The sequence below is a fragment of the Molothrus ater genome, chromosome 7, assembly GCF_012460135.2.
Source record: "Molothrus ater isolate BHLD 08-10-18 breed brown headed cowbird chromosome 7, BPBGC_Mater_1.1, whole genome shotgun sequence".
Lineage (NCBI taxonomy): Eukaryota > Metazoa > Chordata > Aves > Passeriformes > Icteridae > Molothrus > Molothrus ater.
Window position 1 is genome coordinate 14,708,795 of NC_050484.2, and position 15,898 is coordinate 14,724,692.

A 15,898-nucleotide genomic window follows, 5' to 3' on the forward strand; every position below is an offset into this window, starting at 1 on the left:
AATGAGTAGAGCTGTCCATCTGTCAATTTTTCACTAGTCAGGTCCAGTTCCAGAATGTGTTTTATTTTCTTCGCTCCCACTGTCTTGCTCCTCTTACTCACATAAAAGTTCTTTAGACTAGTCCAAGCTTTTGGGTTTTATTCAGTTGGGCTTTATTTCTGCCCTTTGCATTGTGTTGGATTTTTGTAGCCACAGTCGAGGCTGAGCTGGCCCTCAGTTCTGGGCCCTCTGAGGAGCACAGACTCCCATGCTGAGCAGAGCTGGCTCCTTGCCACCTGCTCCTGTGATAGAGGATGGGTGTCAGAACAAAGCTGGCGGCATGAATTGGCATGATGAGGTGAGAAAGTAGGGTGAACTGTGCTCCAGCTGATGCTTGCCAATGTAATTGCCCTTCAGGCAATAATTCTTGCCAGTGTGATGGCCTCCAGGGACCTTCTGCATGCCAGCCAGAGCCACTTCTGCTTCCCCATCACTCAGCCGCCGTGACTGTTAACCTTATATTAATTTAAGACTGAAGCACTACCTTCACGTTAGTATTTCATAATAACAAATTGAAGGAAATTAACTCTTCTTTCAAAATGCTTAAAGTGGGTAGTAAAGAAAACATTAGTGAGGCTTGGAAGGATGGTCTTGGGAGAAAAATCTCTTGTACTGGTGCATATGCCACGAGGAAGGTGTACTCATCTGGTGCTTGCAGCCTGCTTGGCACTTGCTACAGTAAATTAGTTGGTCTTAAACCAGCAGAAGCAGCTCCCAAAGCCTCTTTCCCAATGCATCACTAAAAATGGCTGGGAATGACATAGTCAATTGTACAACAATGAAAGCAAGACCTACTGTAAATTTAAGGGTGAAAATAACAGGGGGACAAGAGCTGAAAAAAGCTAATTCAGTTCTCTCAGTTGACTACAATGAAAAAATCATTAGTCTTAGATTCCAAGGGACAGTCAGATCCTCACAGTAAAAGTCAGTTCTGGAAGGTGAGAGCAGGTAGTAACCTTGTGGAATTTTAAACTTTCCTGAGTCCAGACTTCATGTTTCACACATGTGTGCATCCCAGGACACTGCCAGGACCTCATCCACCATCTCTGAAGAGCTGGGGCTTTAATACCAAAGAACAGCTTGTCAAATTGCTCTCAAATACCTTTTTCATTTGATTCTCATTTTAGAGGTACACAGTTTGTGGTAATTGGGAGTGGGGTTGTGGGTGAATCTCATCCCCAGTGGGCTACAGCTGTGAAAAGCAGGTGACCAGCATTGAAGGTAATGAGCCAGGGAGTGCCCAGGGGCATGGACCAATCACCAAAGGGAACAGAGGGCACACAGGTGCAATGCATGAACCATGAGGGTATAAAAGGTTGTGCTGAAGAATGAGAAAGAGCAGATGCTTGAAGTCTTCTGAACTGTCATGATGTTACTCTGTGTGGGCAAATGCTTAAAGCCTTCTGAAATTGTACGGTGGTACTCTGTGTATTGTAGCTATCTCAACTGCGATATATGCTGGCACATAATTTTGTGAGTGTTTTTATATCACTGTGTGGCAAATGTTCCTTAGCTCTGAATGACTGCCATTATACAAAAAGCTGAGTTGGGTTGCCAAACACTCATTCTTTCTTTGTAACGCCTCCTCTAACTGGAAATTTGAAGGTTCCCAAAGTCTAGCCAGCCTTGACAGTAGGTGGAAACTCCAATACCCTAAGGGAGTGGGCAAGAAGTTTTCTCATGTAGTAGCAATTGTCTTATCAGGGTGATAGATGGGGCAGATAGGCCATGCAGTGCCTAGAGATATAGTGTCATGAGACCTCCCACAGCACTACTCTGTGCCCAACTTCCATCCTGAATCCTGGCCTGTTTGGAAAAAACCCGGTCATTTTTAACCAGCTTTTCAAGCACTGCTGCTGACTGTCAAAATTGCTAAATGCTTAAAAGACCCACAGCCAGGCAGTGCTGGTTCCTCTCAATGCAGTCTGTGGATGTCACAGTACTTTTGTAGGATTTCCAGCACATTTGCAGACGATACAACACATTCAAACATAAATCTCATCAATTTGCATCAAACATCCTCCTTTGCAGTTTATGGCTATGTAAATGTCTTTAATAAAAACCCTACCACAGGAAATGTCTTAAGACAACTGCTATTTCACAGCTTCACTACAGGTTCCTGATGTAAGTTAATAAAGGCAAGCACAATATCTGATGTTTGCAGTGGTAATTGCACAGGCCTCACTGTGAATGATGGCTAAATCTGATTGTGCATGACTTCCTTTGCGCAGTGTCTGAGTTATAGTGTAGGTTGAAGCCTGAAAAATCAATGGCTGCTATAATCACTCAATTAAAGCCTTTGAAAATCATTAGCAATTTGGTAAATTTAAAATACTTCACCATACGTCATTTTTAAACAGAGAGTGCCAGACCAGCACAACTCCATTTGTTACACTGGGGAACTGCTGCCGGAGGGGTAAACAGGAACAGCGTTAGGCACTATGGCTGAGTAGGCAAGTGTATCACTGGAGCTGAAAGCTGAGAGAGACACAAGTCACCGCTGTGAGCTTTACCTGATTTACCATGTTTAGCCGACGTTACCCTTCAAGTGGCCAAATACATGTCAAAATCTTGGAAAAGCCTTGCTGGCCTACAGAGCAGTAGTCCCCCTACAAATGCCACAGGTTTGGATGAACTCTGAGCCCGAGCAGCAGAATGGGCTGCAAAGGAGGAAAGGAAGCAGCACCATCAGAGTCCTTTGTTACTGAGAGAAAACCAGTGGACAGCAAGACCTGGTTTTAGAGTGGGACATATGAATGAATATGGCCGATAAAAAAGAGAAAATAACTTACTGATGCCAGGAGTCTAATATTTAATTTCCTAAACAAAATAGAAACTGAACATGATATTGTATTCCATCTGGACTAAATCTATCCATCTGCAAAGATTTAACTTTGAAAGATAGCTAATAGAGATAGAAAATATCTCAACTTGTGTGTTTATTTTCTTTAACAGCCTGCTCTTTGGAAGCAGTGGCATCTAAGTGCAGCTGCACCACTATTCTAAATATGTGGTCCGTCTGTCTGAGGAGAAAGAGACACTCCGAGAGAATGAGCAAGTTGACAGGCACCGGTCAGTGCACCAACGCCTCGTGTTCCCTAGAGCTGTTGGATTTACGTAAGTGCTATTTAACTTTGTGGAGCTAGGCAGATTAATGAACTTGAGAGAGATGCAGTGTGGGGCTAGGAGCAGCTACTTCACTTAATCTATTGCAGCTTCTAATTTTAACAATTTTGGGGTAAAAGTACATTTTAAAGCGAATTGTCTGTCCTTAGAGTGCAACGTGCGGTGGCTGTTGAGCAGAACAGGCAGCAATCGCTCCCGCAGGCATCCGTCCCCACGGGCAGGGGAAGCCGCGGGTGTTGCCCTCGGGTACCCAGGGTGCCGGTGCGGGCTCGCAGCCTCTCCCACTGCTCTGCCGGGCGAGGGGAGCCCGGCGCGCAGCTCCCGCACAGGCCCGGACTGCGGGGCTTGCGGCAACGTCCCGGGAGCGCACCCGCGGGCTCCGTCACCCCGCGGGCTCCGTCAGCCCGCGGCCGAAGGCCCCGGCGCAGGCGGCCGTAGCCGGTGCGGCAGCGCCACCTCGCGGCGCCCGACCCGCCCCTACAACTGCGTCTGGGAAAGGCGACTCGGGGGAAAACTTCTCACAGGGTTTGACTCTTTCCCTGGCTCGGTATTTATTTATTTTTTTTTTCTTCCCACATGGAAAGGTAGGAAATTAGCTGGAATAAACAAGGCCAGCACTGGACTTGTTTTGTCCTAACTTCAGTTTTTCTATATGGTTGGGTCCAGACACTAGTGTTTTTCATTTAAGAAATGTAATTCAGGTTATTTATGCAGTAAAATATCCAGTGAATCAATGAATGAAGCTTAATTGATGCCTTAATGTTTTTAGTTCTTCATCAAATCCATACTGATGAAAAAAAAGCTATTTGAAAACAGAAACATGTAATAGTGAGTAGAATAAAAATGTCACTTTTCTGTGATGACTTATTGTTCCAGTGAAAGGCAACACATTTGCTTCCCAGTTAACAGGGAAACCTAGGTAGGAGCAGAATAGTATAGGGTGTATTAATATTTCTCCTCAGAAACTGACTACAATTTTAAAATTGTCTGTCACTTTAAGTCCACTGCCTATAAATTAGGAACTGTAAGTACTGGTAAACTTTATTTACCAGTGGCATGTGGTCAACAGTCTCTACTTGGTGCAAATTGTCACAAAAGTACACACATTTAAAATGCTGGAATGCGTAAACACAACCCTAAACTTCTGCACTTGCACAAAGCTGCCTTCCTGAGTGTAAGAAATGCCATCACACTCTGTTGTACTTCAGCAGTAGCTTCATTCCCTTCCCATTTTATCACTTCTACATTTGCAGCCCCACTACTGCTGCCTGGCACTGTGAACACATGCTAGGCTGCAGATTTCCAACCCAACTGTATCCTTCAGACAAACATCCAATGGCTGTGTTCCGAGGAATGGTCTCCCACAAGATTTGTGATTCACCCCGTCTACCTATATGATATCCAGAAAACTAATCTCCAGGATGACAGCTCATTCAGCACTCTGGAAATTTACCCACGCTGAGTTCCTCTTTAAATAATGACCTGACATTTGTTCTGTAGAGGGAGACAAAGCCCAGACTGATGAAAACGGTTGGCAGCTGCTTTCATTTGTGCCATTCAGAAGCCAGATGATAATTTGTCCTCAGGGACCCATCACTTCTTGGCAGCCAGACCTGTCCACTGCACTTTGCTATTACTTTTGCTGTTACCTACCACCCCTGGTGCATGTAGCGCACACAGAGTCAATATTCAAAGCAGACTAAGCTAAAATTTACTGCCAAGAGTCATGAAGGATTTCATGTTTCTGAGAAGTGGGAGATAAGATCAGATATTAATTTGGTGTTGATAAATATAAAGCAGTAGATATTGGGAAAGACATTTGTTAGATCTACATAAAAGGTTAAATTAGCTATTGCTCAGAAAAGAGATCCCAGCCTCTCTGAACAGTTTAATGAAGGCATTAGCTAAGCAATAAGGGTCAAAGAGGCAAAGCATTCTGAACTAGTAGGCAAACAGACCAAAACAGAAAACACTGTTCCAGATGAACTTTGAGTTCATATTTTGCATGCAGTGTGGAGCTCTCATTCCTTTAAATTAGCTAGAGTGGAATTACAAAATGTACAGACAAGGGTGACCAGGATCTTAGAGCATCTTCCATATAAGCCGAGATTAAATAAATGAGGACTTTCCAACCTGGAAAAAAAGAGGTTACTAGGAGCTGATAATAATGATGACACATAAAATCATCAATGGGATCCAGGAGAACAAACTTGGAAACACCATATAAATAGATAGGGCCATCCACACCTCAGCTGTGGAAGAGCGATAGCAAGGAGAAGACTCTATGCATTTATATTCATGCATGTGGTCCCACCACATCTTAGATCCCTCTAGATGCAGAGCCTCCCATGAAGGGAGAAGATATACATATATATATATCATACTGTGCCTCTTCCATCTATTCCTTACAGTTTTTATTTTTAAAGATCCCCAAATTGTTGCTAGTATGTTGGATGCCATCTATTCTACCCAGCAACAGAGGAAGTCATAGCTGCCCTCCAGAGACATGCATGCAGAGAAGATGGGGAGAGACAAGCTGAAGCAGGCTTCCCTTTTTAAGGATTAAAAAAGGAAAAGCCCCAGTGTGCTGCAAATATTCCAGCCACTATTTTCCAAGTACATGATCTGCTCTCTCCTCTAAGCTGAACACTTGAATGTGTCCAACTCTCACTGCAAGGTCAGGCAGCAGTACAGGCAGCCATGCCCTGCTTCTCCTCTTGGAACCAGTGCTCTCTTACATAATCCCTCCTGTTGCCCTGGAACCTGTCTGCAGCCACCTTCAGTCAGGAGTGGTTAGTGAAGGAAAAGGAGTGGGAGCTCAGCCTTGGAAGTTACTGTGCAACACAAATGCCAGTGGTGCCACCAAGGAGGAGTTGAAGGGACGCTGTGCATAAAGCAGTGCCAAGTTCTCAAATGCATCTGTTTCCCTGGCTATAGCACAGGCTGCCAAAATGCAATGCTGGTTTATGGCTGAATCAAATTGCACTTTAGTCACGCTACTGTCCCTGTCCTCTGCAACTGCTTTAGTCCAGAATTCCTGCACAAGCCTTCCTGCTTTCACATAAATGTACATTGATGATTTTTGCTGAAGAAAATGCAGGCAAGGTGGAATTCACTCTTCAGCCTGGAGTCAGGAATCCTTCCTTTGGTGCTTCTGCCCATGCAGACAAAACCTCCTTGTAGAAGCTGCTGTGGTCTGCAGCTTTCTCCCCTCCAGCACTGAGGGCACTCAGGCAGGGCCCTGGGGAAGCCACGCAGCCAGGGCTGCCCTGTGGCTCAGAACTGCACCCAGCCACTGCAAATGGTTACTTCAGTTACTTCATACATAGTTACTTCAGCCCTGAAGCTTTCCTATCATGGCCCACGCAGGTGAGAACACCCCTGAGAGGCCACAAATCTGGTTCTCACACATGAAGGTGAAGAAAGGAAGAAGCTTGGTCTTATTTTCAGCAATACCAATGACCAAAAATAAGCTGGTACAGAACAGGAACTGGTGTACCACAAAGCCTGAAAGAGTTTCCTTTTCCCCCAAATGGTAGGAAGGGAGCAGAGCATGAACCAGATCTGGTGCAGTTGATTTCCTTACCAAGCTGCACAAGCCTGGCCCATGGCTTGGGCTGCCCTGTGGTTTTGTTTTCTATGACTCCCTCCCCTTCCTGGCTATAGACTTGGAGCAATCACTACTCAGCATTGATCAGTGAGACTGTCTCTACATCAGGCACACCCCACATCACTGAGACACCAAGAACATGTTATTGCAGAAACAGCAAGGCTGGTATTTATTAGCCTCTCCATTATATGCAGCATTTTTATTTTTTAAACACTTACATTTACCCATCCCTTCTCATTTGCTCTGAATGTAGCCACCAGCTCAGCTGAAGAGGTGTTTGCCCTCTCTGTTCCTCAGGTGTGTCCTCAGGCTGGGACTACTGGTTTCCACACCAGATCTCTTTATGCCAGATCATCATGGAACCCAGTTTGGGCAGCTTCCCAGCCAGATGCATGCATTGCCCATTCAAATCCCAAAGACAACAGAAAAAGAAAAGCCCATCCAAAATGGAGAAGAGGGCATGTGCAGTATCTTCAGCTTTACATGAAAATGTCATTTCAGTTCACTGTTTCCCAAATACCGAGCCCAGTGACTGGTGATAATTTTCTGTTCTATCTTAAAACTGTAAAAGAGTATTAGTGCCTTTCTTTGGTAGTATTCACCCCAGAACAGCCAGGAAGGAAATAGTTTGAAACAACAGATGCTGTTCACAACCAGTGCTTTGGATATATTTCCAGGAGGAGTTTCTTCCCTCCCCATGAAAACAGACACACATTCTCATTTAACAACTAATTGATTTATTTAACAATACAAATTTCTTTCTACTGCATGGTTTAGCAGAGAGAACTTGAGAAACAAAATTAGCTTCTTTTCTTTTTCTTTTAAAGTTTAAATGTTTACACAAAAACAACCTTTACTTCAGTAAATATAAAATTTACACACAAAAAAAATCTACATTAAAAAAGAACAGAATCATGACAAACCAACAGAAAAAAAAAAAGAGGATGGGAATTCAGTGTAAAGGATCCAATTGCAAGGAAGGCAAGATGGGGCAACACTAACAAGGCATCCCATTTGTACACCTAGGTATCTGAAGCTGTAGGTACGATACAAACCCAAAATACATTAAAATTAGAATTAAAACCTGTATTTTTATAGCAGAATATTTTATGATATAAATATCAGTAAATTCTGTAGGCAACACAGTTAGTGCAAGAACTCCATAGTTTGCTCTCCACTGGAAGGTCACTGGAGCGGTGTAGGAGCACCCTGTGGCCCACGAGTGCACTAATGGTCAGCAGGGAGCAGACTTTAGACGCGCAGCCCAGATGTGATAGCCCCTTGTTTCATTGCCAATCTGTGCTATTTCTCACACATCCAATGACATGACAAGAAATTCTGGTCACCTTCAGCAGTGATTTCCAGCACTTCATCTCCTGGCATTAGTCTGTTACCTGACTTAGGCATATTCACCTGCCAGATCCTGTTTCTCATTCCCTTTTGCACTTTTTAACCTGAAATCTAAAGCTATCTTGTAGCTACCAAGAGAGATTGGCTTCTAGGTTGAGATATTTGGGATACACAGTTCTTCAAGCCACCTTCAGGCATCTGTAGAAATATTTAAAGTAGGGTGGACAATTCATGGTCAAAGGTTACGTGATACAAAAACCAGGGACCTGTATAGTAATGGTTAATTTTAGATCTAAATCTTTAGTATCTTTTGTTTTGATTTAATATTTAAACTTAACATTCAGCTTTCATATATTAAATGAGCAGAGCATCTTATGGATGGAAGTGCTATGTTATCTTCAAAAACACCAGGTAGTAAGGGAGACTGTAAAATTTAAAATTAAGTGTAATTTTAAAATCATTTAAAGGAATCAAGTGTATTTTTTTATAATCCATACTGTGACTGACAAACTATAAAAGCTTAAATTATAAAACTATTAGTGACTCTACCTTTTAAACTGTATGTACTATAAAGCTGTATTTTTGTACTTACAGATGTTACAAAATTTCCAAGGCAGGAAGTGAAGGGGGGAAAAGGTAGTCTAAAACACTTTTACAGATTTCATTTTTACTAAGAAAGGTTATTTCCCCCACAACTGTTTTTATGTCATATAAATCTGATTAAATTCATTGTACTCCTCTCTTTTCTGGGTAGATGATACAGTGTTCAATCATGCTTTGGAAGACCTTTTTCAATGGATAACTCAGTTCTCTAGGTCAGCAAGTCCAACTTGCTTTACTCAGAAAAAAAAAGCACCAGACTATCTCTAACTTGGCCATCCTCCTGCAAAACCTTTGTAGCAAGACTGAGGCAGCCTCTTCTGAGAGCAGGACTGGCCCTGAAGCAACCAGCTACATAGACTTCTGGAGTAAGCATATGAAATGTGATCATTTCAACTTGAGAAAGAGCTGAAAAGTATTAAATTTCAGTAAATTTTAGAAATTTCACTTGTTCTGTTAAAAACAAAACAGGGAAAACTTAATCCACAGGTGTGCATTAAATATTTAATAGCAAGCCTCTGCTTATGCATATTAATTTAAAAATTATCCACAGGGATCTGTGATACATTGGCCTTGCCTTGTTACTATAACTAAATTTATTAAAATATTAATTTAAAATAGGAAAACAAAGAAACTACTCCTTGGGGAACATGTTTATTGTGTTTGAGATGATACACTGGGTGCTCTCTGAGCTACAAAGGGAAAAAGGAAATCCTTTCATTACAAACTGACAAAGGTAAAAGTTAAAACAGTTTTCACAACAGCATGTACCACATATTGGAAATAGATCTGGGTTTAATACAAATGACATAATTCCTAGTAATCTACAGCTACCTTTAATAACTTCATACAGATAATGAATTAGGCTAAAATGCACTATAATATTTGGTTGACTTCAGGAACAGTATCCTTAGTACATCACAAAATACATTTTGATATCCCAAAGAAGCAAGACTTGCAAGTAGGCATTTTAAACATAACTAATCTACAGCTACAAACTTCTACTCTTGATAGCATTTACCTTTTTGGGGGGGCAGTATCCCAGTCTTCAAAAGGATAAAAGCAGAGTAGAATCAGTATAACATATACACAGAAGTCCGTATTGTAAAGGCTATAAAGATTTGTTGCACACTGCAAAGTTGCCTTCTGCACCTTCACACTGCACAAGTAGTTTGTCATTTATGTTGCATATCTCTTGGTCCACTGTCTGGCTATCCTGTCATGTTCTGCTCTGTTGGTCAGGTACTGAGTGGCTATGCTTCCAACCAGAGGGTCAGCTGCAAAAGGCAGGGGAAAATGCATCAGAATCCATCCCATGAGTAACAGAAATCCCCAAGTTAAAACATACTTTAAAACACATAATCCATTCCAAAATATAGTTTAGACCAGAATTATAGTGGAGCTCTCATCATATAAGACATTTCCAAGAAAGCACACATGAACAAAGCACAACAAGCAGAAAAAGAGGACCGAAAAATCTGCTGTGGTTATCTGCATATGAATGAATCTTGCCTCAGGCAGGTGCCCTGCTTTCAGCCCTTTGCCTGCAGGACACATTCAACAGCTGCCCAGCACCTTCCTGTCAGGGAGGTGCACAGGACTAGTGGGAGTTAGAGCATTTGGGCTGCAGGACACACCGAGGGGAACCCTTCAGGAGCCATCAAGCCTTTGTAGCTAAGAGGCTGATCCATTTCTCCCTAACTGTGACCACTTTCTGTAAATGAACGGTCCCTTAGCACGATTGCTCAGTTCCTGCCCTGACCGCAGGCAATTAGCATCCACTGCCTAATGACACTGGTCACACATTGCTGCTGAGAATCTGTACTGCTTCCATGGAGCTCCTCCCCTCCCCACAGGATCAAGGAAGCCTCTTTGAAATAGGGAGAGTTGTCTCTGAGCATCACCTCCCTCACATTTGCAAGATTAAGCCTTTCAACTGCTGTCTTAAGAGACTTCCTGCAGCCTCTTCCGACATGCAGGATTTATAACTCAGGAGAATGTTGCTCCTTTCCTGGACTGAACACTCCTTTACTGAACCTCCTTCAATACAGACCTCGAATGACATCAGCTTATTTTCTCCATCATATCTTGGAAAAAAAAGGACTTAGTGCTGTTTACTTTCTGTTGTGTCACAGGAGTGAAAAACACCAATAAAAGAGGGACTACATCTAATATGGAGTGCTTCACCACAAATTAAAAAAATATTAAATTTTATTTAATCTTCATGCAATCAAATATACAAATTACATTCCATGGCAACTAAGTCAAACGACTGAGAGTCTCTCAATGAACTATCAGCTCCTCACCTGGGTTGCAGTCTGTCAGAAGTGAACAAATAGACAGCAGAACCTTTGAAATAGTCAAAGCAGGGCTCCAGTTGTCTTTCAGGATATCCAGACAGATGACTCCCTGACTGTTGATGTTGCAGTGATAAATTCTGGTGCGGAAAGTAACCTGAAATCACAGCATAAGAGACACAAAGAGTCATTCAGTGCTGCCCAGATATGGTGCCTCTTGGCTCTGAGCAGCCTGGGGGACTCCCAGTTCTGCAGAGCTTCTGCAGACACAGCTCCTCTCTGCTTGGCTTCCAAACCACAATTGTTTAACAGAAGAGTGACTATTTTCTGAAGCCAGGGCTGCCTTTAACAAATGTACCATGATGAGATTAGGGGCATAAAACTGCTTTCACACAAGCTCTCTGCATGGTACCCACAAAAACAAGGACCTACTTTATAGTATGGTAGCTATTTATTGAACATACCACATGTCAGGAACATTCTAATCACAAATGTAACTTTACTGTAGTTTCTGAAGGTGAGGAAGTACACAGAATTTGTCTGCATGTGCAGTATTAGTTGATCTTTTTCTTTCTTTCAAATGCCTAAATACAAACCATGAAAATTAGTCTTGTTAAATTAACAATGAAATCTTTGTCCTTACCCTTCATTAGGCAGAATATAATATACAGCCAAAACAATGCTATTACACTCACTAAATCCATCCTTAAATTATTTCAGACTAATATTGATAGAGCATGTGAACCTTCTGCACAAATAAGAAGTGAGAAATATGTAACTGCTTTTAATATGTAACTGCTTTAACACAAAGCACAAGAATATATGGACATTTTTCTTTTTCATACTGACTGGTGGGGGAGGGAGTAGAATCCACAATGTACCCTGAAAATTTAAAAACTATCATGATCTAAAAAAACCTACAAGATTTGAATGAAGAATTTGTCTAAAACTGTGCATCACTTCAGTATAACATTCTTAATTCAGAACATATTAAATGCTGTGGGTTAAAGAGAAGTATGAAATACAGAATGTATATTCTTTATGTTGTATTCATCCTGGGAATGAGAAAAGATATTAGATCTGTAGTAACATAGTTATAGCCGCCAAAGATGTCAGTCATGGAATGTTGTGTGGCAAAAGATATTTAGTTATGAGAGTTTTGCAGTGTCTTTTCTGGTGACTTGGTCAAGAGCTGTTATTTGGCAGTAAGGGAGGGGAAAAGGGAATGACCTTTAAATTCTTTCATATCCATTAATAAATTACAATTTATTAGGTGTCCACACTATTTTTGAGCAAGGAATTGACATTTTAATTTAAGGTGAGTTTAATTTAATAAAAAGAGCTTTTGCTCAAAAACATTATCAAACAAGATTGCTGATTTTAGCAGTAGTAAATAGACATTTTAAAATAATTGAAATTCATCACACTAATTTACCCAATTTTAAGTCACAATATAATGCTCCAGTTTCCTATGTGAACTTATTTTAGCTTTTCCTCATTTTTTAAAAAATTACTGATAATATTTAATATGGAATCTGGCTTATACAGAAAGACTATTATACATATATTTTAGTAGCTAGAATGAGAATAAGGAAACATAAGTCTTGTGTTGTCTTCTACTAGAACTAAAATTTCTTGAATCTTACCTGATTGATCAGAATTATCATCTCATTTATCACTTGGTGAAGTTTGGAAATCAGTACTGACTGTGGTAATCAAGAGGTAAATTAGATGGGATTTTTCTGAGACTGCAAGCCAAGATTTTGGACCTTGTAGTTTTCAAGAGACCATAAACAGATTTGATATTCAGAAAGTGATGTGCAGTCACTTGGCTTGCTGCATTCTTCTCACATGAAAAAATGATAAGCACAATAAAAACCTTACCCTTACCTTTGGTGGCTTGAATGGATAGTCAGAAGAAAATGTGATATCCAGGAAGAAAACGCCTCCTTCATATACAGAACCTGGAGGTCCAAGTATAGTAGATCTCCATTCATAAATGTTATCTCCTTTAGGACCGGCACTGTGTAAAGAAAAAAGGGGAGAGGAAAAGAAAGAGTCAGATGTACCCTTGAGAGAGGCATTTTATGGATTTCCTTCACATTCATTTTATTGAATAGAAACCTTTTGATTATTTTTAACACCTGCCCAATTTCCAGCTGATTTCAGTGGGCTAGATGTTTTAAACTGGCACAAAAGCTGGGTACTCTGCTGTCCCTTTGGAGAGACAGCAATGAAATAGAATGACCATGCAGTACTGGTTTTTCACTGTCCAAAACATATCCCCAGATCTACTTTCTTGAGTATGTCATTGCTCTGAGCTTCCACATCACCCTTTCATCACCTTTTCTACACCACCCATTCGATGCCATCATATTCGTACACAAAAGGAGTTTTACATCTTGACCACATTCGTCTTCTCCAAGCTTTTAGCAGTTCACACCTTCATAAAAAATGTGGCTTTCAAGTATATTGATACACACTTATTGCTACTTGTTTCATAGGCTAGAGTGAAATGTTACACCCTTGGGCAGCAAAACTGGGGAAGGGCTAGAGAATCAAGTAACAAGGAATTGAGCTTCTTGCAGCAGTCGTGCCAAATAACTGTTTCTTCAGGATATATCTGTGTAATGCCTCTGGGCAATCGGCAATGAGACAACGGGCCAAAAATATTTTATTTTAAGAATGCATTTCTCACTAGGGAAAGGGTTACTGCATGATTATTATTAAAGTAAAGGTTTGGAAGAATGGATAATGATCCAGTATTTTCTCAACTTCTGAGCTGTCACTAATGCTATTATCACACAGTAACCATCTAACCTCCTCACAAAAAAACAAATAATAAACCCCTCCCCTTTGTCCCCCAAAGGAACAACCGCCAAAAAAAAAAAAATCTTTAGCAAGCCTGGATAAAAATTAACCTAACCTTCCACAAAGGGTCCTGAACCCACCCTGCTGAGAGCCAAACTTACTGAACTGACTGCTACGGAGAGCAACAGCACTGAACTCATGCAGACACAATGGCTTGATCACATCTATGCAGATAAGCCAATAACACAGCACTGTGAAAGATCCTTTCAGTTCTCCCCACCTGGGCAGTTTCCCAAGCACCACCTCCATTTCCCAGCCATGCTGAAGCAGCCCCATCCTTCTCCCTCTGTGGTGCCCAGGACCAGGCCCTGAGGACTGTCACACGTGAATTGCACATGAAGCGAGTGACAGGGCATGGCACCAGAGTCTGGGAATTTGTGGTTTCTGGAACTGCTCGACACACAGAGGAAACTCCCAACAAATAAAAGGCTCTTCCTATGCCACGTCACCCCATGTATTTGTCATACATATGTTTGCAGTCTGTAACACAACATGTTGGACATCCATCCTTACTATGTAGCCAAACATGGAGACACTCATCAGAGACAAGGAATATGAGCAGTCTGCACTATGGATCTGCAATCCCCCCCCCCTCCCCCCCCCAAATTTAGCTATTTTTACATTAAGATCATATTTGAGGAAAAAAAATGCTAATTTTGATTATGAATTCACTTTCAATTCATAATTTTCCAAGATGCTTTTTATCTTGTAGACATTTCATGTGCCAAATGTTGCAGTTCTTTCATAAACAGGACAAAATAATCATGGAATTTGGATGACATCCTATTTAATTAAAAACAAAAAATATTTTATGAAGCTGTAGCTATTTTCCTGTTGCCAAAATGAAAGTAGATAACAATAGAATGCTGGCCTCCAGAGCACAGCTTGGGGAAAAAAAAACCCTACAGGTGCTGTCAAAAATAAAGTTTGGGTCTAAAATCTTTCTTTCTATTTGCAATGCATACATAAAAGTGGAAGGAAAACACTAAATACGTTTTAAGGAAAAAAAACAAGGGAAAAAAGGGAAATCTAGAAGCAAACAGGTCCATTTTTGGTAAAGCAATGAACCATTTGTACCTTCAGTCACTCCAGAAGATAATTTTATTCACACTCCCTAAAAACCAATTAGTGTAAGAACTGAAAATATTGGGGCAGTAATGACAACATTTAAAACCCACACAGGGCACTGAAATGTTTCAATTAATTCTGGACATTCATCAAGCTTACAGCTAATTAATATTGTTCTTGAAAACCAAATTTCTGTGGAGCAAATCAATTTCAGCATAAGATGTCCTAATGATTGCTTTATAGTTTAATGCAGAGGTTAGTGCTCTTGCCCTGCATGTCAGGTACCTTTCTTTCATACACCCCCAACAGCTGGATGCATTTCAATCAAATTAATGAAATGGATGGATCAAATCAGTGACATGTTCCAGCCCAGTGAATCAGTCACGATTAAGCACAGCACCAGTCCAGGGTCAAACTCTCTGGTAATCACTTAGCAAATCAGAGCCAGGGCATCCATAAGCTGGTAGCCACAAAACACAAAATCTTGATGGAGAAACAGGTCTGAATGACAACTTCAGTGTTTTGGCTACAGAGCATACAAGTGCAGGCCATTGCTAACAGCCTGCTATCCTCATAAATTAGCTTCAGAACATTACAAATTCAGTAAAGGCACCAATACTTCATTCTCAATAAAAAACCCACTTGATTATTTTTTTTAATATGGGCTAAAAAAATCTCAGACAAAATAACAAAGCAATTTAATTGAAATGACAAAATATTATTTGCAGAATTAGGGAGGTTTACTTCATACATTAAAGATGGATTGCTTTTTAAAAATAAATTAGAGTTAACTGGCTGCATCTGCTTCCTAAGCAAATATTCATTATGCCACTTCACTGAGGGATATATACCTGATTCAGATAAGACAAAGGATTTATGACCATGCTGTAGCCAAGCTAGTCCACAGAACAGATTAAATTTACAAGTGTGACTTCAG

The 15,898-nt window shown here is 40.9% G+C and overlaps 1 protein-coding gene across 1 annotated transcript in view; it reads right to left on the bottom strand.

Moving 5' to 3' along the window:
• Positions 1-7,489: 7,489 nt before the first annotated feature.
• Positions 7,490-15,898, bottom strand: part of UBE2E3 (ubiquitin conjugating enzyme E2 E3) — a 55,983-nt gene continuing 47,574 nt past the window's right edge. The window contains exons 4-6 of the mRNA XM_036386778.2: positions 12,913-13,045; positions 11,032-11,179; positions 7,490-10,002 (exon numbers count right to left, since the gene is read on the bottom strand). Of these exons, the coding sequence (XP_036242671.1) occupies positions 9,905-10,002; positions 11,032-11,179; positions 12,913-13,045 (379 nt within the window). The 3' untranslated portion in view covers positions 7,490-9,904. The remainder of the gene's footprint in view (positions 10,003-11,031; positions 11,180-12,912; positions 13,046-15,898) is intronic.